At 45.5% G+C, this 21,007-nt stretch overlaps 1 protein-coding gene across 2 annotated transcripts in view; it reads right to left on the minus strand.

The window, feature by feature from the left end:
- Positions 1-21,007, minus strand: part of INSC (INSC spindle orientation adaptor protein) — a 133,787-nt gene that overhangs the window by 19,567 nt on the left and 93,213 nt on the right. For both annotated transcript variants that reach the window (XM_023230864.2, XM_023230865.3), the window contains exons 8-9: positions 5,244-5,415; positions 1,047-1,225 (exon numbers count right to left, since the gene is read on the minus strand). In XM_023230864.2, the coding sequence (XP_023086632.2) occupies positions 1,047-1,225; positions 5,244-5,415 (351 nt within the window). The remainder of the gene's footprint in view (positions 1-1,046; positions 1,226-5,243; positions 5,416-21,007) is intronic.

Genomic DNA, 21,007 nt, shown 5'->3' on the forward strand with positions numbered 1-21,007 from the left:
CAGAACATGGATCATGCCCTCAGAGGAAGAAAATCACATGAAATAATTAAGAGGAATAAATGTCATTAGATAAGTCAACACTGCATTGTGAGGCATGAATTCTAAGAAAAGGAGGCAATTCCAGAGAGCCAAAACCATCAGAGAAGGCCTTCCTGGAGCTGCTGGCATGGGACAGAAACCAAAGCAGCTTCAGTTAAGAGATAAGGCTGGAAGGGGTGATGCTGTGGGGGCTAAAATGCAGACAGGGATAAGCTGAGTTGAGGATGTGAGGATCATGTAACTTAGAGCTCAGGTACTGGGAGGAATTTACAGACCACCTAATCTACCACCCCTACTGCTTGGTGGTGATGTGGGAGGCCAAGTGTGGCCAGAGGTGAAATGGGATAAAATTCTAGAACATCAGAGTTCAAAGAGCCTTTAAAATACCCCCATTCTATGTCTTCGAACACTTTTAGTAGTAAAACCCCTTTTCTACCAAAGAAAACCTTTCACGGAGCTCAAATATACAAAGAAAATTATGACTGATGTAGAGGCTGAGGCCCCGAATGAAGGTTCTGCTCCAAACCCCCGTTTCTCATAGAGGTAAAGAGGGAAGCAGTTCACTATAGGGTTCAGTGTCATATGGCCACCAACATGACCAGACACAGACCTTCAGAGGATGTCTAGGCACCTTCTGTGGGTCTTTCTGTCTCCAAGAACAGGCAATCTGAACAGAGATTGAGGAAGGCCCTATAGTGGCTGGGATGGGCAAAGCAGGTAGGAGATCTCATAGAGAGGCGTCAAGGTCAATGAGAGACATGGAAAACATATTCCTTTACCTTCCTGCAGCATGTAAAACTCATAATGGGATGGATAAAGGGGGTAGGAGGTCTCAAAAAGAGGCTTCAAAGTCAATGAGAAATGTGGAGAATATTTACCTTCCTATAGCATGCAAAACTAACAGTACCCCCATGCTCTCTCCCCTGCCTCAGAAACTAAGCGCTGGCCTCCTAACCTCTGTCTCCATGGCCATGAGCCCTGGGCTCAGTGCCTTCTGGGCATCTTACCTGGTCCCGAGTGTAAGGTGTATCCACTCTCTGCTTGTCACTGCAGGCTTCCAGGAGGACACGGATGGCGTTCAGCTGCAGGAGCATCTCGCAGGCCATTGTGTCAAAGAACGTGATGTTGGCAAGGGCCGCAGAGGCCAGCAGGAAGACTTCCCCTGATGAGGCCTCTTGGCACAGTTCTGGATGGCAACAAGAAAGAAAATAACTTCCGTGCCAAGTGTTTTCATATCGGTTGTCTCATTTGGTTCCCACAGTAGCTCTGGGAGATCTTTTGAGCAGGTGTTATAATAGCCATTTTACAAATGAGGAAAGTGGCTACTAAGAGGGAACAGTATCTGTCTACACAGGTGGCAAATGGGATTTGAAACCTGGTGTGTAACTCTACTCACTCCTTCATCCAATAAGTATTTATTGAATGAAAACTATGTGTCAGGCACCACTGGGGTCTTGGGATGGCATAGTGAACAAAACAGGTCAGGTCCTTGCCCTTGTTGAGCTCACACTCTACTAGTGGGCAAGAGAAAATAAACTTTAAAAAAATTACTATACATAATTATAAAGTCTGAGAAACATGAGGGAGAAAATAAACAAGTGCTAAGAGAGAATAACTAGCGGTCTGCTGAGGTGTGCAACAAAAGGTGTCCCTAAGAATGTGACTTTACAGCTGAGACCTTAAGGGAAGAAATGGGCCAGTCATAAAAATACTTGGGGAAACAGAATATTCTAGACCAAAGGAAAAAGAGATATAAAGCCTGTGAGTTGGGAAGGAGCTCCCAGTCCATTTGTGTCTCCGGTAATGCACACTAGCCTGCTGCTAAGCTTGCCTTAAGGAAGAGACTAAAGGTGAAACAGAGAGACTATACCCCTCCAGCTGCCATCAACAGAGCTTCGGTGCTTCCTTTCAGTTCCAGGATAAGGGTCATCTGGCAGCAAGAAAGTCCTATACCAAGTTTCTGAATGTCAGGCTCTTTATCTCTAATCCTAGTGGTCCTAGCTTAGCCCTACCAAATTCCCCCATTTACCATCTGTAATTGTACTTAGGGCCTTTAAGGAGCAGAGTGACCTCATCCTTCCACCACCTGACACATCCCCCATGGGCTCCACAGAACCTGGAATGGACGCCCACCAAAAGAGGAGGCATAGATGGGCTCTATCCATGGTGCTTCCCCCATTTCAGTGGACCTGACATCTGGCCCTCAGCTCCAACTTGACTACGAATCAAGGTACTTCTCCAGTCCAGTCCCTCTCCTACTGATAACACCTCTACAAAACCACAGCAGGCAAGGCCATACTTCAGAAAAAGAGTCCCAGGAGAGAAAGAAAGTTTGGGAGACAAAATTGAGCTATCTTCTATCCTGGTCCCTAGTTCTTGCCTCCAGACAGTCTATACTTCCAGGTTCTGATGCAACTGCCACCTCTTGGTACCTACCTGTGAATGCACACTCTGATCCCTACCTTTTAGTTTTAGTAGTAAAACCCTTTTTCTACCAATAACATTAGTCTAACACCTGCAGTGGGCCTTGCACTGTGCCATTAAATTCTGAATACCCTCAAATTAGAAAATGATTGTCCACATTTACAACTAGCTGAATCTTAGAGAAGCTAGTAGTAGCAGCAGCTACCATTTATTGAGTGTTACTCACTGCTGTACATATTTTTTACTTCATTACATCATTTAATCCTTATAACAATCACATTTTTATCACTATTTTGTAAATAAAGAAATTGAGGATTGAAATGTTAAGCGATTTGCCCCTGGTCTTATGGCCAGTAAGTAACTCTTTGAGGCTAGAATCAAATCCAGGTCTGCCTGACTCCGAAGTCGCCATTCTTTCTACACTCCAAGTTGCTTCTGGTCTCTCAGCCTCTTTGACTCATTCCCAGCAATGCTTCCACAGATGTGCGTTTTGGTTCTATCAGGAAGGTAATGCCTCCCTCTGGGCAACGTTGCTCCCCACAGCCCAGGTTTGACCATTAGATAATTCAAACTCTTGATCCAACCACCCAGGACTGGAACAACAGATTAGCCAAGGTATTAAGAACTCTGATTTCCTTTATCCAATGATTGCCCTATCCTCTGATTTTGGGGAAATCACTAGAGTCCCCAGCCCCCTCCAGGCCACCTCCCTACATCCAAGGTTTTGGGTGAGTCTACAGAGCTCATCGGCCCATTTTGCTGTAAGATTCCTTCTAGGTCCTAACACTCCCCCTCATTCTCATTCAGTTGCTATTGCTGCTGACACAGCAATTATTAACACAACCAAATAAGTGCCTTTTAATTTTGCTGCACATTTATTTGAACTACAGTCTGAGTCACCTGGGATGTGTTAGGAAGATTAAATTGAGGAGTCCAGTGACTCATTTATAAATGTTTCCAGGGAATGGCAAGAAGTTGGAGGGCTATTTCCCACCAAAGAACAGAGCTCTGGCTTCCTGCCCAGAAGATATCTGCTGAATCTCAGAGTGGACTATACAATGCGTCTTCATCAGGATGAAATAAATAGGAAGATTCCTTGGCTCCAGGGAGAAACCCAGCCTGGGCAGTGAAGCAGGAATGAATATATGACAATAGTGAAAGGTCACTTTGACTATATGTACTTTCATTTATTTGGTAATGTTTATAAATTGAGAAATTTTCTATGAAGTTTACAATTTTTGTCTCATCTTTAAAAGTCTGTGCCTTTCCTACGTGGTAACAATCAACTGAAATTTACCAGTGACTACCCCTTTAGACAGTGCATGGACTTTTCAATTTGACACAGGACTCAAACACCTTTATTCTTCCACCTGGCTCTCTTCAACTCATTTACGTTTCTTACTGGGCTCTGGTGGATGTTGAATATGAGACTCCTGGACTAAGTGAGTCCTAGTGCTGTTGTGTGGCCTTGAGAAAGTAACTTAACCCCTCTAGGCTTAGATTTCTTCACCCAGAGAGTATGCTTGGAACTGTAGGGTCTCTTGAGCTCCCCCGAGCCAAGACGTTCAACAAGGGGCTTCCATGTTTTCTCAATTTTGAATAAATGTGGACATTGGCAAATTGATTCCTCCCAGCCTGACCTGTGAGTACCACTGCCCCCATGACTAGAATCAACCATAAAGTCAACTTAACTGATGTCTCCTATGTGCAAAGTACTTGCAGATCTCCAAATTCTGGAGTTAGAAGGACCCTTGAGAGAAATGAGTTGCAATGTCTTGTTTATATTAGGAAAACTGTGAAGTGGGTTTTACAATGTGACATGGTAAGAAGTGAGTGGCGGGATCTCACACAGCACCGCCACAGGCTTGCTGCACATAGCCACTTGAATGGATAAGTGAAAAGCCTGAGTCCAAACCCAGGGTTCTGACTCCTAGCCCAATGTTCTATGTTGCCCCTAAGTTCGTGCTATTTCAGTGACCTGACATGGTCACTCCAAGAGCTAATCCTAAATTTTCTGATGAAATTAAATTTCATTCCATTTCAATTAGATATAGATATAAAGAGAGTGACAGAGAAATAGAAACACAGACCACTACTAGCACTAGCACTTTTAAAAGAAATAGGTGGGTCACAAAAAATTTCCTGGGGATTGTTATCCAGACTGGCCCTTTTAGTTTCTATAATTTAGCAAACGAAAACTAAGAAAAGAGCATATTTCAGATACAGATCTATGATTCTCCTGCCAGGGGTACATATGTTTGAATAGGGGAACCTAGAGGAGTCAAAACTTTCAAGGCCCCATGATGTGAGACCAATGGTGGGATTTTCAGGCAGCAGGTTGTGGTGGGCTGGTGCTCTCTGAGAAACCATTTTCCCCAGTCATTACTCTCATAGTCACTGGGCACAAGGACTGAGACTTTAGGAAAAATGCCTATCAGAGTCTCTCAATCTGAGTATCTGAACCTCAAAACTTGAGGCACCACTCCTTTCTGGGGCTTGTCCTGGACTCCCTTCTGAAAGGCCATTGAATCCCAAACTGACAATAATTCAGGTTGCTTCTCAGAGGGCCACACACATTTTAACAGGAAACTCTTGACAACAGAGCTCATCAAAGCCTAATTCAGATCCATTAATGGTGGGATTTCAGCAAATGTGATCATCTATGCAGGAGATATTTGGGGTGCAATGAGTGGCAGATGGGAAGGCCTTCCTGGCTATTCCTGAAGACAATTGTGCCAAGGCCCTCTCTCCTAGTGGTCCCACTGCCCAGGGTGACTCACTGACGAGGGCTGTCACGATCTCCTCCATGCTCTCCATGAAGCTACTGAGGTGCTGGGTGACAGGCAGGTGTGGGGAGGTGACCTGGGCCACCACAGCCGCAGCCTCAGCCCGTGTGGCCTCTGAGTGGCTGTCGTCAGTCAGGATGTCGGCCAAGCACAGAACGCCATCCACCTGCAGATGAAGAGAGGGAGCTCCCCTGTGCATCCTGGGTGAACACCACTGCCCACGACATTAATGAGACAGATTCAGCGCCCCCTACATGGAAGCCAGCTCTGGCTTCCCAGAACAGCCCAGGACCCCAAGTGGAGCCAGGGACAATCCAGTGACAAGGCCCTCAGAATGACTCAAATTCTGGCACCTAGAGGCCTCTCCTTTGAGTCCAGCAGAGATCAGTAACCTTCCATGGGCCTCCTAGAGAGCAGACATCAAGTCAAGTGTCCAGAGGCAGGACACTGGTCATCAACCACAGCAAATTGTCATAGAAAGAATAGTCACTTAGAAATCTCACATCCCCGACCTCTAATCCTGGACCCCTCTTCCTTGCTATGCAACTTGGCATTAGTCACTTAGCCTCTCTGAGATTCTGTTTCATCACCCTTCAACAGGGTGTTGTGGGATTGAAGAGATAAAGCAGGCAATGCCTGATCTAGAAGAGATGCTCAAGAAATGTTGGTTTCTTCCTCATATTTAGCAACAGGATGAGCTTAGTATTTCCTTCCCCATCTTGTCCTCCACCATCCTCCCCGATAGAAATGGGGCTGCTTCCCTGGAGGCCTTGCTTTCTGTGTCCAACCAGTAAGGAGCAAACCTGAAACCGGTGGGACATTAGTGCCAGATAAGAACATGTTTCCAACCTCTGCCTGGATCAGACCTGCTTTTGGTATGATAACAGCTTCTGCTGAGCATGTGCTTACAGTGTGCCAGGCACCATTCTATAGGGTGCACATGTTATTATACAATCTATTCCTTACAATAACCCTCTGAGGTCAGTATTATTATCCCCATTTTACAGACAAGAAAGCTGAGGCACAGAAAGGTTCATTGACTTGCCCCAGATCAAGAACTTTAAAAGCAGTGGGTTGGGCATTCAAACTCAAATGTTCCTGGTGTCAAAACCCAGGTTTTGAACAGGATATTATGCTGCCTCCTAAGAAGTGGCATCTGAGCTCAGACCTCAGCCTCCATCAAGGTCAGTACACAAAACTTGCTGGAGAAAAAGAGGGCAGGAGCTTGCCAAGATTAGCTCCGCAGTGCTACTGCAGCCCCTCAAATGCTCCGGGCACCAGCCTGCCTGGGGCCCTGCCACCAAGCACCAAGTCCTTCTCGGGTTGGGAGTGGGAGGTAGGGATGAGGCAGGGGAAGAACAGGAGAGGTGGGGTGAGGAGCAGCCTGTGCTCATTCCCTACACCTGCCACAGACCTGAGGCTTCTGTCCCTACGTCTTCCTGCCACTCAGCTCCTGTGGGCCTCCAGAGGTCTGCATTTCGTTTGACTAATTACCACCACTGAGTTCTGTGCCTCCCTTAAATGGCTCTTGGGAGCTGTAAGGTCCATTAGCTGTGAAAGCCTTTGGCAATCTCAGACTCAGAGGAGATAAATGTGGAAACAGGAGCCCAGGGAACTGTCCGCAATAAAACTCACCTGGATGTGCTTAATAAAAGGGAACAAACAGCAGCCATGTGGTCCCTGGCAGAACTGGACTCATGCCAGCTGTTTAACTAACAGGCCTTCAGAGAGGGGCCTTGTTTGGGCCTAGAAAAGGGAAGGGAAGCAGGGGCTAGAAGCAGGAAGCAGCCCTATTGCCAACACAAGAACCCTCTTACCACATCTGGCCTTCATCCCTTTCATCCTTCCAGCACAGATCAAGCTCGTTGCTAAGAAGTTATAGGATCATTAGTGGGGAAATGTCTCTATCAATCCCGTCTCCTTAATCTCAACGTGGTTGCAGATGCTATCCTGGTTCCCAGCTCAGATGTGAATACCAGTCGGACCCAAACCAGTAACTTGCCCTAATCCCCAACACATGCTTGGAGATAGGCCAATCTGAACATACCAGAGAGGCCAAGGAGTTGATGGTCCCCAGGGTCTGCTGCCACCCAAGGTCTGGCTGCCAGGCCTGCTCCCTAGTCCAGACTGCTGCTCTGAAACCCCACTGAATAAAACATCCCTGACATATACTGCATGCCAAGCCTTGTGCTGGGAACAGTGTCCACTGCAGTGGGGGAGGTGATTCACATCTACAAATTACAAATGAAGATGCTTTACAGAGGGGCCTCCTGGAGGCTACCCTGACTTAATGTCCATGCCTCAGGTGGGAGACGTGGCCCACTTTGGGGCTCCCATGCCCAAGTACCTTTGCTGTCATTGTCACATTTGTCACACCAACAGGCTCTGTTTCTCCAAGTGAGGTCTGTGGACCAGCTGCATCAAATTCAGTGAGAGTTTCCTAAGAGCAAGTTCCTGTACCCCACCCAGACCTATTCCACCAGAATCGCCAGGGAGGCTTGAGAATCTGCTTTTTAACAGCTCCACAGCTGACTTTTATGTGCCAGCCATTCGGAAGAGCACTAATACTGTGTGATTCTCTGCTCCTTTGTCTGCTCCCCTGTTCCCCTGCCATCTCTGCAAGCCTGGGGACCACAACTTGTTAACTCCTGGCTGCTCCAGGTCTGGCATGTAGTAGGCCTTTAGTAAGTGGGAAATACAATAAAGTAAAATTTGACCTAATACTTAAGGACACACTTTAGACAAGTAAAGCTAAAGGAATGGCATTGTAGATGGAGGAGCTATTGTAAGTAAAGGCAATTATAGGAAAAGATACCATTGGAGAAACAGCCAACATGAGAACTTAAATCGATTATTGACCCCAGGAAAGTGACCCCGTCCTGATGTAGACCCCAATTCCTTCACTGTCCTTTGGTTTCCAGAGGATCTGTGGAGTTGTCTATACAATTGCCAGTTGCCTGTTGTCTTGCTTCCCTTTTAATTTGTTTTATACACTTCAGATCTCTTTTGGTAACATTAATTATTCCTTCAAAAGGGAAATAGATATATATGTACATATTATATATATATAGAGAGAGAGAGAGAGAGAATAAGTTTTAACAAATAATAAAATGAACACCTGTAGGTGTAGATGTATATGCCTAATATCCAGAAATTCTAGTCTTAGAAATAAAATCAAGAAGTCACCTGCATACCTTTCATGATGTCATACCTCTGATTTCTCCTGCTGGATGGACCATTACTCTGAGTTTTATGCATATTATTCCCTTGTTTTCCTCAGATGTTTATTGCATGTATCCACTGTTAGTTTTATAAGATTTGTACTTGACATAAATGGTATGTTGAATAAAGCAATTTACTTTTCTCTCCAGTCAGTATTTGTTTATGAAACCTCTGCTTTTTGTTGCATGTAGCTATGATCAATTTATTCTCACTGTTGTATGGTATTTCATTATATAAATCAATTTCAATTCATTTATGCAATCTCCCGTCGATGGGTGTCTGAGTGGCTTCCCAGTTTTTGCTATAATGGACAGTGCTGCTATAAATATTCTTCTAAATGTCTTCTGGTGAACATGTGCCAGTTTCTTCAGAGATCCCAATCTAGGAGTGGAATTCCTAGGGCATAGTGTTTCCACATCTTTAGCTTTATTGGTATTGCCAAAGTGTTTTGCAACACGATAGTAGTAATTTTTATTCCCACCAGTAATACGTAATCACACTTAACACCAGATTCTTGCCAAACTTGCTATTGACAGATTTTAAAATTTTTTTCAATTTTATGGCTATAAAAATTGTATTTTAACCTGCATGTCTCCACTTACTAATGAGGTGGAAAGACTTTTAATATCATTATTTTGCTTTGATTCGGTTTGTTTTGACTTTTGTTTTTTGCAAGTTGGATCTCCTCTACTATGAATTGCCTGTTTACTGTCTTTTCATAGGGGCCAAATTTTAATAGCATTTGGTTCTGATGCAGCTGACCGGCCACTTGGTCTGCTGCCAGCAAGTTGATCTTCATATTCATTACCCTCTCAGCAGCTCTTGCACAGCCCAGCTCACCATAGTAGGAGGTCACTCAAGCGCCCCACACCACTGGGTTCTAGGCTTCCCAGCACCTGAGGCAATCCCTGTAGCATCAGAACATGCACAGACATTAGAGTTAGGCCTATCCAGGTCTGAATCCTGCCTCTATCCTTTACTAGCTGAACAATTTTCTTAGCTACTGATATAGTTTGGCTGTGTCCCCACCCAGATCTCACCTTGAACTGTAGTTCCTGTAATCCCCACATGTCATGAGAGGGACCTGGTGGGAGGAAATTGAGTCATGCTGTTCTTGTGATAGTGAGTGAATTCTCATGAGATCTGATGATTTTATAAGGGGCTTCCCCTCACCCCCGCTTTGCTCTGCACTTCTCCTTGCTGCTGCCATATGAAAAAGGATGTATTTGTTCCCCCTTCCACCATGATTGTAAGTTTCCTGAGACCTCCCCAGTCCTGTGGAACTGAGAGTCAATTAAGCCTCTTTCCTTTATAAATTACCCAGTCTTGGGTATGTCCTTACAGCAATGTGAGAACAGACTAATACACCTACTTTGAGCTTTTATCTGTAAAACAGGAATAATATCAATCTCACAGGTTTTTTTCTCCTTATAAAATGTGGCTAAAAGTAACAACTTCAGAGGACCATTGGAATTATTAAATGAGAGAATGCATGTATAGTGCCTGCCACATGGTGGCACCATCATTCCCTCCCCTCCCCACCTGATGGCTCCTTGACTTGGGGCCCTGAATCCTAGGTTCACCCCACTTCTGCCTGTCCCAGCCTCCTGACAGGGCTTCTCTCCAGAACTCCTTTCTGCACACTCTTTTGGGACTGAGACCACACCAAGCACCTCGGCTCTTTGGATTGGGGCCCAAAGTTTAACCACTTGTTTAGACATCCTTCAGTCATGCAGCACAGAACCAGGACTTTTAAAATGGGAGTGATTTCTGTTTTGATTACTGACTAGGAACAATGCAATGAACAATTGCAACTCCTCAGAAGGGAATAAAGAGAAAATCAGTACTATCCCTGCATTTCCATAGTTCAATAACCATTTCCTGAGCACCTACATTGTGATAGGTGCTGACCTGGGCAGTGACACAGAGATGAAGCAGAAATAAAGATAGAGATGAAGACGCAAAGACACAGAGCAACAAGAAAATGGAGAGTGAGACAGAGAGAAAGTGAGAGAGGGGAGAGAGAAATCATATGCTTACAAAGGATTTGAGAAATTGTCTGATGCAAATCTCAGTCTCACAGTTCCTCTCTCACTTGGCCTCTCTGTAACCTCTGCTGCTCCTGAGAATTCAGTTCTCTCCATCTTGCCCTGATCTCCTGCTGAGACTTTATATTGCCACATTTTGGGCTCCTCCCTAGCTCACCACTTTTTACCATTTGCTCTGTTGGCCTCTCCTCCTTTGCATTCATCTCAACTGGCATATAACAGGTTTTGCAGTCAGACCTCTTTACTCCATATCAGACAAAGGCCCCCAAACACAAGTTGCCTCAGTGACTCACTACAATGACCCCCAAACCTAGCCCTCTTTTCTGAGATCCACATCTACATTCCAAACTGCTATCTTATCATTTAATATTTAATTCCAAACATAATTTGCCTGGATATTCCACGGCACCTCAAACCCAATTCACTTAAAGCTGAAGCGGTCATTTTCCCTGTTTTCCCTCCTTGCTCCCCTCACAGAGCTGGTCAAATGTCACTTCTTCTGTGAACACGCATGCACCTGCCTCACCCAGAAGAGGTCATCTCTGTTCTCCCCATTGCCACATCACTGTGGTCTGACCTCAGCTAGAACACCTATCAAGTTAGATGGTCTCATCCAGTTACATGCATATTCCCCAAGTAGATTTGAGCCCTCAGGGCAGCTCCTATACCAAATTCTTTCTAGGTTCTCAGCATCCAGCTGAAGCTTAACACACAGCAGTTTACTGATGAAGTATGGGCTGAATGATGAGGAAATGGAGGCCCAGGGAGGAGATGAGACTACCCAGGCCACATGGCAAGTTAATGCCAGGGCCAGGACTCCAATTCTGGCCTCCTCACTCATTGTCCCATGCCTCCCTCATTGGGGCCTCTGGGGAGAAGAGGAGAAGCTGGTGAAAGGGCCAGGTTAGTTCCCATCATGGGCCCAGGAGTAGCCCACCCTGAGGCCAGCAGCCCCAAACACAAGTCCCACTTTAGGAAGGTCTCCATCCCCAAATCACCCACTTCCCGTCCCTTGTTGTAAACTTAATGATGCCAAGAGAACAATCTAATCAAAGCACTTTCACATCCCTAAAGAAATTGCTGCTGGAAGCACTTATAGGTAATTAGTTTTTACATGGAATGGAATGGGCCTGGGCCTGAAGCCAGACTTTCCTCATGGGCGGGCATGCAAGCGGTGATGAGGATGGCCTGGCCTGGTCATCATCTGGGCAGCAGAGCTGATGCACCGGGAGTCTGGATACAGAAGGGGCTGGCGAATGCTGAGATTCTTCCCAGGGAGTGGGAGGAAGAGCATGGAAATTGTCTTAGTCTATTTTATGCTGCTATAATGAAATACCTGAGACTGACTTCTTACAGTTCTAGAGGCTGTGAATTCCACGTTTCAGGAGCCCACTTGCTGTGTCATTCTGTAGCGGAAGGCAGAAGGGCAAGAGATCTTGCATAAAAGGATTGGGGGGCCATAAAACCGAACTCATCTTTTTATCAAAAGCCCACACCCAAGATATCTAACCCACACCCAAAATAACAGTATTAATCTATTCATGGACGCAGAGCCCTCATGACCTAATCACCTCTTAAAGGTCCCGGCTCTCAACAGAGTTGCACTGGGGATTATGTTTCCAGCATATGAACCTTGGGGGACACAATCAAACCATAGTAGAACTCCTGCAGTTAAAGAACCCAAAGTGTACAGTAAGCATCATACCCAATTTATGGGCAATATTCTCCTACCGATTATTGGAAAAGCACCAGTGGTGGTTTTTAGGCAAATATCTAAAGGACACAGGCTAATATACAAAGGCCCATCATATATCACTGGTGCTAGTCTGCTCTTCTTAGGTTTGATTTTTAGTGAGGTTTTTTTTGTTTTGTTTTATGTGTCTAATTTTAAGGAAAAGGAGGTACAGTTGGTTGCTGAATTGTAATAATTAAACAGAATCATGGGAATGCACTGAAAACTCAGCCATAGGAGCAGGAGAGTGACCTAGAGACATCCAAATTTTCTGTTTCTTTCTGTCCTTCCAGACACCTAAAGACTGCATGAAGATACAAGATGAGTGGGAATCACAAAGTGACTGGAATCCTGCTCATTGGTCGAGGCAGGACGGACCTGTTTGTCCAGGGTATAGTTAGAGGGCAAATTCAATTATAATCAGAAAGGGGAGAAAGGGTCATGTCCAAGGAAGCAAAGACAAGAGACAGCCCAAGGGAAAGGGCAAAGCATTTCATGGAATAAATAAACCCATGGGTCAGAGGCAGAATGCTAATGTGGACTGTACACCAGATAGGGACAAGGTCCGGGATGACGTCTGTAACAGTCTAAGGGGGTAATTAAGGACTCCCTTTATACAATGAGGTGTTTGTTTTACGGAGTGGTGGTAGAGCTGAGAGCCCCATAGAAAGCTACCAAAGCTAAAATAGGCCTTCAGGATGATAATATTATCCTCCTCCAAACTAATATATCCCAGCACTCAACTTCTTTTGCTACGTCAAACAAGAATCTTTAGTTAAAAGCTAAATGGAAAGACACAAATATTAATATGTAATATGGAATGGAACAATGAATGAAAGGGATTATACAACCAGTTTGGCAGGCAAGTCAGTGACATAGAGAGAGAAAGAGACATACAGGCAGAGAAAGCAGGGATGAGTTATTAAGGTGGAAAGCAATTATGGATTGAATAACTTAAGAGTATATAGAGTAAATAATTTCCCTATTAAGCAGATGATTTTCCCTATAGCTGATTTTCAAACAGATGCTCTGAACGTGCTTTGGGGGTGGATTTCCCTTTGGGCTAGGGTTACTAGGCATGTGCTGGTAAGAACATACCAAGTTTTCAGCAAAGCACTACTGGGCGCAGCTGGGATCTGAACTGTACCCAACCTGCTTCTAGATCAGTGGTCCTCAGCCTGGTTCTTAGATGATTAGAATCATCTAGGACAGTTTTAAAGACACATATCTCCAGACTTCACCACCAGAAATTTGAATTTAATTGGTCTGTGGTGCAGTCTTTGTATCATTAAGCTTTTATTTTTGTTTTTGTTTTTTTGAGACAAGGTCTCACTCTGTCGCCCAGGTTGGAGTGCAGTGATCTGCCCACCTCAACCTCCTAAAGTGCTGGGGGTATTATTAGTTTGTAAAACTCCTCAAGTAACTCTCATGGACATCCTGAGTTGAGCAGCACTGTTCCAGAGATATGTGTAATACAAGGAAGTTGCACAACCTTCAGAGCAAGAAACGCCTAGGCTCCTTGCTGACTTGGTGAAATGAGCAAGTTATCTACCTTCTATGAGCCTCATTTTTAATCCTTAAAATAATAACGGTATCATACTTAATAATAAAATAATAAATTAAATATTGACAGCTTTTTACCTGAAATCAGTAACAAGATAAAGATATCCATTATCACTGCTCTCATTTAAAACCATGCTGCCCAATGCAATCAGACAAGAAATGCAGAAATAGAAGGATTGAAAAAGGAGAAGCAAAACTGTCATTATTTACAGATGTCATAATTGTGTACATAGAAAACCCTAATGAATCTATACACTATTAAAAACAGTAAGTAAATATAGCGAGTAATATTACTGGATACAATATCAAATTTGTATTTTTTATGTATTAGCAACAACCGAAAATAAAAATTAAAAAACACCATTTACATTTGCATGAAATCATAACTATGAATAAATCTAAAAAAGATGTGCAAGATGCCAGCACTAAAAACTCAAAACATTGCTGAGAGAAATTAAAGACAGTTTGTATGAAGTAGAGATATGTACTTTGTTCAATGATTAGGATATTCTACATTGTTTAAGATGTCCATTTCTGGCGGGGCACAGTGACTCATGCCTGTAATTCCAGTACTTTAGGAGGCTGAGGTGGGCGGATCACCTGAGGTCAGGAGTTCAAGATCAGTCTGGCTAACACGGTCAAATCCCATCTCTACTAAAAATACAAAATTAGCTGGGCGTAGTGGCACACACCTGTAATTCTAGCTACTCGGGAGGCTGAGGCAGGAGAATCGCATGAACCTGGGAGGCAGAGGTTGCCGTGAGCCAGAATCATGCCACCACACTCTAGCCTGGAAAAAAAAAAAAAAAAAAAAAAAAAAAAACAACGAGGTCCATTTCCAAAAATTTAAATTTTTAAAAATCTCAATCAATATTTCAGCAGGTATTTTTGTGGACATTGACAAGCTGACTCTAAAGTGTATATAAAACTGCAAAGAAATTAAGAATTACCAAGATAACCTTAAAGAAGAACAAAGTTGGTAAATTTATGTTACCAAATAGAAAAATGTATTAGACTATAGAGGCCCAGTGCTCTATTGGCACAAGACGAACAAAAGGGCTAATGGGACAGAAAAAAAATCCAGAAACAGACTCATGCATATATCACTATTTTTTAAAAAAAGAAAAGGGTATCACTTCAATTCAGTGTTGAAAGTATAGTCTTTTCAATAAACGGTGCTGGCTCAATTGGGTGTCCATATAGGAAAAAAATTGAATGTGTAAACCTCCCCTACTCCCCTACTCACTCCGCCCCACACACTGGCCTTGATTGTTGGTCCTGGAGCCCAGAGACCGGCAGCCTCAACAGCCCCAGGAGAAGCCTACCCCAGGCAGCCTGACGGAGCTGCCACTGGTATTCTTATCCACCAGGGGTCGCTGTTGCACAGCACATGGGGTCTCACCGAGCCTCCGCGAATGGAGCCTGCTCCTGCAAACCCACTGCTGCACTTAGGCACCCGGACTGCCTGGCAGCCCCATCCCTTCTCCAAACTCAGGTTGGACCTGGCAGGAAAGGCGTAGTCCCCGAGCCAGCAAGGCTCCTTCAGTCTGGAAAGTACTGGCCTGTAATCTCAGCCTAGATCTTTGTTAGAAGGGAAGAGGGCAGGTGGGGCAGTGTGGCTGATTTAGTTCCTGCCTCTTTGCATCCTGGCCTCCTTAAATGTCCCCACCTCAGCCATCAAGACAGACAGACAGGAGCTTTGGCATGTCGAAAGTGAACAAGCCACAATCCCTCTGGGAATGCTCGGTCATGGGCCCTGCCCCCTTGCAAGGCTGGGAAGAGTGGCAGTGACAGTGCCAGCCCCAATTCCTTTCTGCCTGTCAGCCAGAGTCACAGCACAGACAGCTAACCTGGGACCCTGGGGCTCTCTGCAAAGCCTTAGCCCATTCCCATGGGAGTTGAAGGCTAGTGTTTGGGGGTGTGAGGAGTGGAGGAAGCTGATAATCCTAAATGGGTTGAGTGCCAAAGAGGGGTGAAGAGGCACCTGCAACCTTCATTCAGAGGCATTCTCTTTCTCTCTCTCTCTAAAAGCTACTCCTAGGTAAAGACAGGATTGCAAGACAAATTAAGCAGATTTTTTTGCCTTTCATTCACAGCCCCTCTGTCTCTATCCAGCCTGGCTTATATATTAGAACCAACTCTAGCAAGATAGTAGCTTTGCCTTGGGTTCTGCACACTATGACACCATTTACCTAATGGGACCAGGGGGCGCACTTAGGATTAGGAGCAAAAACGCAGGGTTCTCAGTCTAGCCTCTGTCCCTCCCAGTATCTCTATCCTTTCCAGCTTCAATTTGCTCTTCTGTAAATAAGATGGAGGTGACCATCTCTCCCTGCCCTCCTTACAAAATGACTGTGAAAAGCAAATGGGCATAATGGTGAGAAAAACTGATTAAAGTGAGGGTGTTTTGCTTGCTTGAATTTTTTATTGATTTTTTTGCAAAAGTTAGCTGTTTCTGACCATCTGCAATCATACAGGGAGCAGAGAGTGGAGAGAGACTCCTGTAAAACAGCAGCTGGGGCCACAGAGCCTCCCCCCCCCCCCCCCCCCCCTGCAGCCCACTCCCTCCTGCCCAGGGCCTCTGGGACTTCAAGAGCTCAGTCGAGGCCTCTCTGTCTTCATCTCTCATTCAGCCCAGCACCTCAGCTGTCAGGGCCTATTGATGCCAAGAAGCTGCCCCAGGAAATAAGGGTGGGGCGTGAGGGATCTGCATGGAGACAGGCAGCAGTTTTTCCAGCTCTTGCCCTTGGTGATTTTCTTCTTGGACTTGAAATTGAGCCCTTCTCCCCGCTCTCCCCTCATCTTTAATTTCTGTATTGATTTTCATTAAACTCCCCCCCTTGGCTCCAGCACAGGGTGAACTAACTCGTTATTTGAAAAAATAAAACAAAAGGGAGGGGTGAGAATAAAAGGATGCTCTTTTGAAAGTGAGGCCATCTCCGGTCTTAAGGCTGGAAAAGACAATGACCAGAACTGTCCTGCAGGTTGTCTGAGCCTTGGGCTTTGAGTGCCCCCCACGCCTTATGGCCATAGACCTATAGCTTCCTATCCCTAACATCTCCAGTCCCTCATCCAGACCATAGTCCCCAGTCCAGCTCTAGTCTGCAGCCCCCTCTAACCCCATCCTGACCTGGCCCCATCCAACCACAATCCCTGAACCAGCAGTGCCCTGACCTTCCCTTTCACCACTCAGAGCACCTGGCACCCTGCCATAGTCATTGCAAAATCCCCAACAACCAGGTCCTTTGGGGGCAATGTGAAGTTTTCTCCAGACCAACCTGAAAAAGTGGAAACAAATGGGCATGGGAGGAGGAAAAGGAAACAAACATAGGCAGAGTGCTTTCTCCATGCAGGCATCATTGCTGCAAGACCCACCCATATTGTTGCATTGCATCACCGTAGCAGCCCTATAAAGGAGGTGGTAAGGTGGTAATCCCATTTTACAGAAGATGAGGCTGGGGTTCAGACAGGGGAAGTGACTTGCTCCCTCACCTCTCTTCAGCCTTCCCCAAACCCTGCAATCCTCCCGCTTGGTAATGGCAGTTCACCTTGCCAGCTCCAGTCCTCCAGGAAGGCCACCCTGAGCAGTCCACCCTTACCAGGTTGGGTTCATCTGCTCTTGCTGGACTGTGTGGCTCTGGGGCCCTTACTCCCTCCTTGGCCCTCATTTTCTCCCTCAAGTCTTCTTCCAAGTGAGGTCCAGAGACTACTGCCTCCTCCTTGGGTCTCCCCCAATTCACTGAACACAGAGACCCTGAAAGACTTGGAGCCCCATGGGGTGGCTCCCTGCTGTGGCGTCCCCTCTGCCCCTGCCCTTGTTAAGACTGCTTTCCTCCAGCTTGCCTGGGAGCTCCTCCCTGGCCTTTCTGGGACCAGCTTCATTGCCTCTTTGGTGCTGCCTGCACCGGCAACCCCACCAGAGGTGGGGCCTCCTGCCTATAGCCTCTGATGGCCACAGGACAGCCCTTACCACTGTCTGTCCTGCTAGGCCTCTCACCATCAGCTATCCTGGGAGGCAGGGAGCCTGTCTTTTCTCCAGAGCCCAGCACAGGGGATGGGAATGAGGAGTGATGTCAGATGAGGACACAGGGAAGGAAGGACAGATGTCCTGAAGCTTAGGATGTGGGGAGGCTGTAGCCCAGATGAACCAGACCTCCATGTGACAGCTCTGAAAAGAAAGAATGGGGCCTCCAAAGGCCTGTCAGACACTTGTGGAGAGGCCTTTGCTGTGTGTTGGCATCTTGCCTCCATCCCTGCTTGGTGGGTGTCCATGTCTGGCCCCTGCCCAGGCCAACACAGAGAACTCAGCTCCCAGGGAGTCATCCCTCTGCAGTCCTTGCCTCAGAAGGACCAGCTCTCCCCAGGTAGCAGAGGAAAGAGCAGGAGTTTAGAATCAGCCAGACTTGGGTTTGCATCCAAGCTCTACATTCACGACTGAGGAAACACAGTCTCCGAGTCTCAGTTTCCTTATCTGTTAAAGGGAAAGGCTGTGAGGACTCATCCCCCCACCCCACCCAGCTTCTCCATGTGTGCACTTCACTGCAACTTTGACCAGCCAGCCCCTCTCCCACATGCCAGCCCTCCCTTCCCCACCAGACCCTAACCTTCCATTCATTTTCAGAGTCACAGTGATTAGCATTGTACCTGCCACAATCCCAGTAGCCACCATTTATTCACTGCCTACTCTGTGCCAAGCATCATATTACTATACATGAGGAAGATTTTATAGGTTCATTTTACTGATCAAGAAACTGTGCTAAGAAAGTCTCCCAGGATAACATATCCAAGCTCACAGTGAGAAAAATCTGCTCAAACCCAGGATTGCCTGACTCTAGTTCCTGGTCTCTCCACTGTAATAGGCTGCTTCAATGATAAAAGAAGGAATTCGTAGAGTGAATTAATGGTGGACTTCATGAGAGAACAAATGAGTGAGTAAGTTTACTTATTATTTTATTTTATTTTATTTTATTTTATTTTATTTTATTTTATTTTATTTTATTTTATTTTTTAAGAAACAGTGTCTAGCTATGCTGCCCAGGCAAGTCTGGCTTCATGCAATGCTCCTGCCGCACCATCCTAAAGCACTGGAATTTGAGTGAGTTTAAAAGTAAGTGAATGACTGACTGGCAGACAGAAGGAATGAAGCAGCAGAGATGAAGTGACTTCCTGTGAGTAAGTGAATGAGACCATGACTGAATCTATGACCACACAAGTCCCCCAAACCGGGCAAGGCTCAGGCATGACACAGCAGTAACTGGAATGGATGCAGTGACCTGTCTAGACCCACAACTCCGCTGGAGACTGTGCAGGATTTAATGAACCTCTTCAAGGTTGAAGGAAAGGAGGGGGAAGCCACACAACAGAGATGAATTTCACCAAATCCAGCACATTTCCCACTTCCAATTAATTAAGCAAACCTCAGTGAGAAGGCCAGGCCAGTAAATCAGGAAGGGAAGGCTGGAACTTTGATGTGATCTAATTAGGCCATGAACTATGCCCAGCGAGTGGGTGGCTGGCAAGAGCCCCAGGGAACCATACTTCCCCACTCCACCTTCACTCACTTGTCACTCTGTGGTTTCTACAATCCAGCCTGTGCCTGGTGTTCACCATCTTCCATCCTCAACACTGACAATGGCCAACCTCACCAGAGCCTCTGTGGGCAGGGCTGAGCAGCCCAGGTCACAGAGGGTGGCAAGCGTGGACAGGGCCCAGAGAGGGCACATAGGTGGAGAGTCGGGGAGATTAAGGCCCTCACAGATGTCTCTAGAACGTCTCACAACTTTGGAAGCAATATGATATGGAGGAAAAGAGCATGGACAGTGGCCTCACAATATCAGATTTTAAGTCCTGGGTCTGCACAATGGTTAATAGCCCAGGCTGGCTCTCGCCCAGCAGAGCTGCAATTACATTACTGCCTGGGCCATTTTTTAGCTGTGTGCAGTTGAGCAAGTTGATTCGTGTCTCCGAGTCTCCCTTTCTTCTGTAAGCAGTGGGGATATAACAGGATGGTAGGGAATAAATGACTTGATGAAAGGAGGGGCTTAGCAAAGTGCTTGCCCAAAGCAAGTATTTGATATATGTTAGTTATTGTTCCTCTCATCATGGTCATGACATCCTCCTTACCTGCTAGAACTCGGCTCCGCAAGGATTTTCTACAGATGGCCAGAAAGTAAATATTTTTGGCTTTCCAGACTATATGGTCTCTGTTGCAACTATTCAGTTCTGCTGTTTTGGTATGAAAGCACATAGAGAACACCCAAACAAAAGAGTGTAGTTGTGTTCTAATAAAACTATGGGCTGAACTTCGAATTTCACATAAGTTTTCAAGGGACACAAAATTTTATTCTTCTTCTGTTTTTTTCCAACCATTTAAAAATGAAAAAAAAAAAAATCATTCTTAGCTGATGGGCCATACAAGGCAGATAGCAGGCTGAATTTAGCCCATGGATCATAACTTGCTATCTTCTAGACTAGAATGTAAGCTCCATGAAGACAAGGAGTTTTGTCTGTTTTGTTCACTGTCATACTCCCAGCGCCTAAAACAGTGCCTGGCAAATAGCAGATAGTAAATATTTGCAGAATGAATGAATTACATAATGTATGATTTCACACAAGAAGTCATTTCACCTCTCTGGATGTCAGTTTTCTCATCCATACTATGGGGACACTTTCAAACCTGAAGCAAGCATCAAATGAAATTAGAATCCATGTGGGGTCACTTTGCAAGCTCTACAACTGCTATACAATGTAGTTGTTATTTCTGATCACTCAGGGGCCCTTGCCAGGGCAAGTCTTATTCCTCTTCAGTGCCTGGCAAAGAGGAAATAGTTCATGAGTGTCTGTGTATTATAAGCAATCTGTCCTGGAGGGGAGAAATGTCCAGGTAAGCTACTATCCCCTATGCCAGTTGGGGGTGTGAGGGGTTAGCACATTGGCCAGGAACAGCAAGGTGGTCTGGGATTAAGCTGCAGGGACCTTTTCAGTGCTCTCAGAGTAACCATTAAACTAGCGAGGTCGTGACACACACTGGGTGTTGGACTATGGCAGATGTGGGTCCAAATTCTGGCTCCAATACTTACTATGTTATTTAGGCAAGTCACTTAAACTGTCTGGGATTCCATTTCCTTATCTTTAAGATGGAGATACTAATAGTGCTCACCTCACAAGGTCCTGGTGCATTAATGAAAGGACAT

This window comes from Piliocolobus tephrosceles, chromosome 13 (assembly GCF_002776525.5).
Source record: "Piliocolobus tephrosceles isolate RC106 chromosome 13, ASM277652v3, whole genome shotgun sequence".
NCBI lineage: Eukaryota > Metazoa > Chordata > Mammalia > Primates > Cercopithecidae > Piliocolobus > Piliocolobus tephrosceles.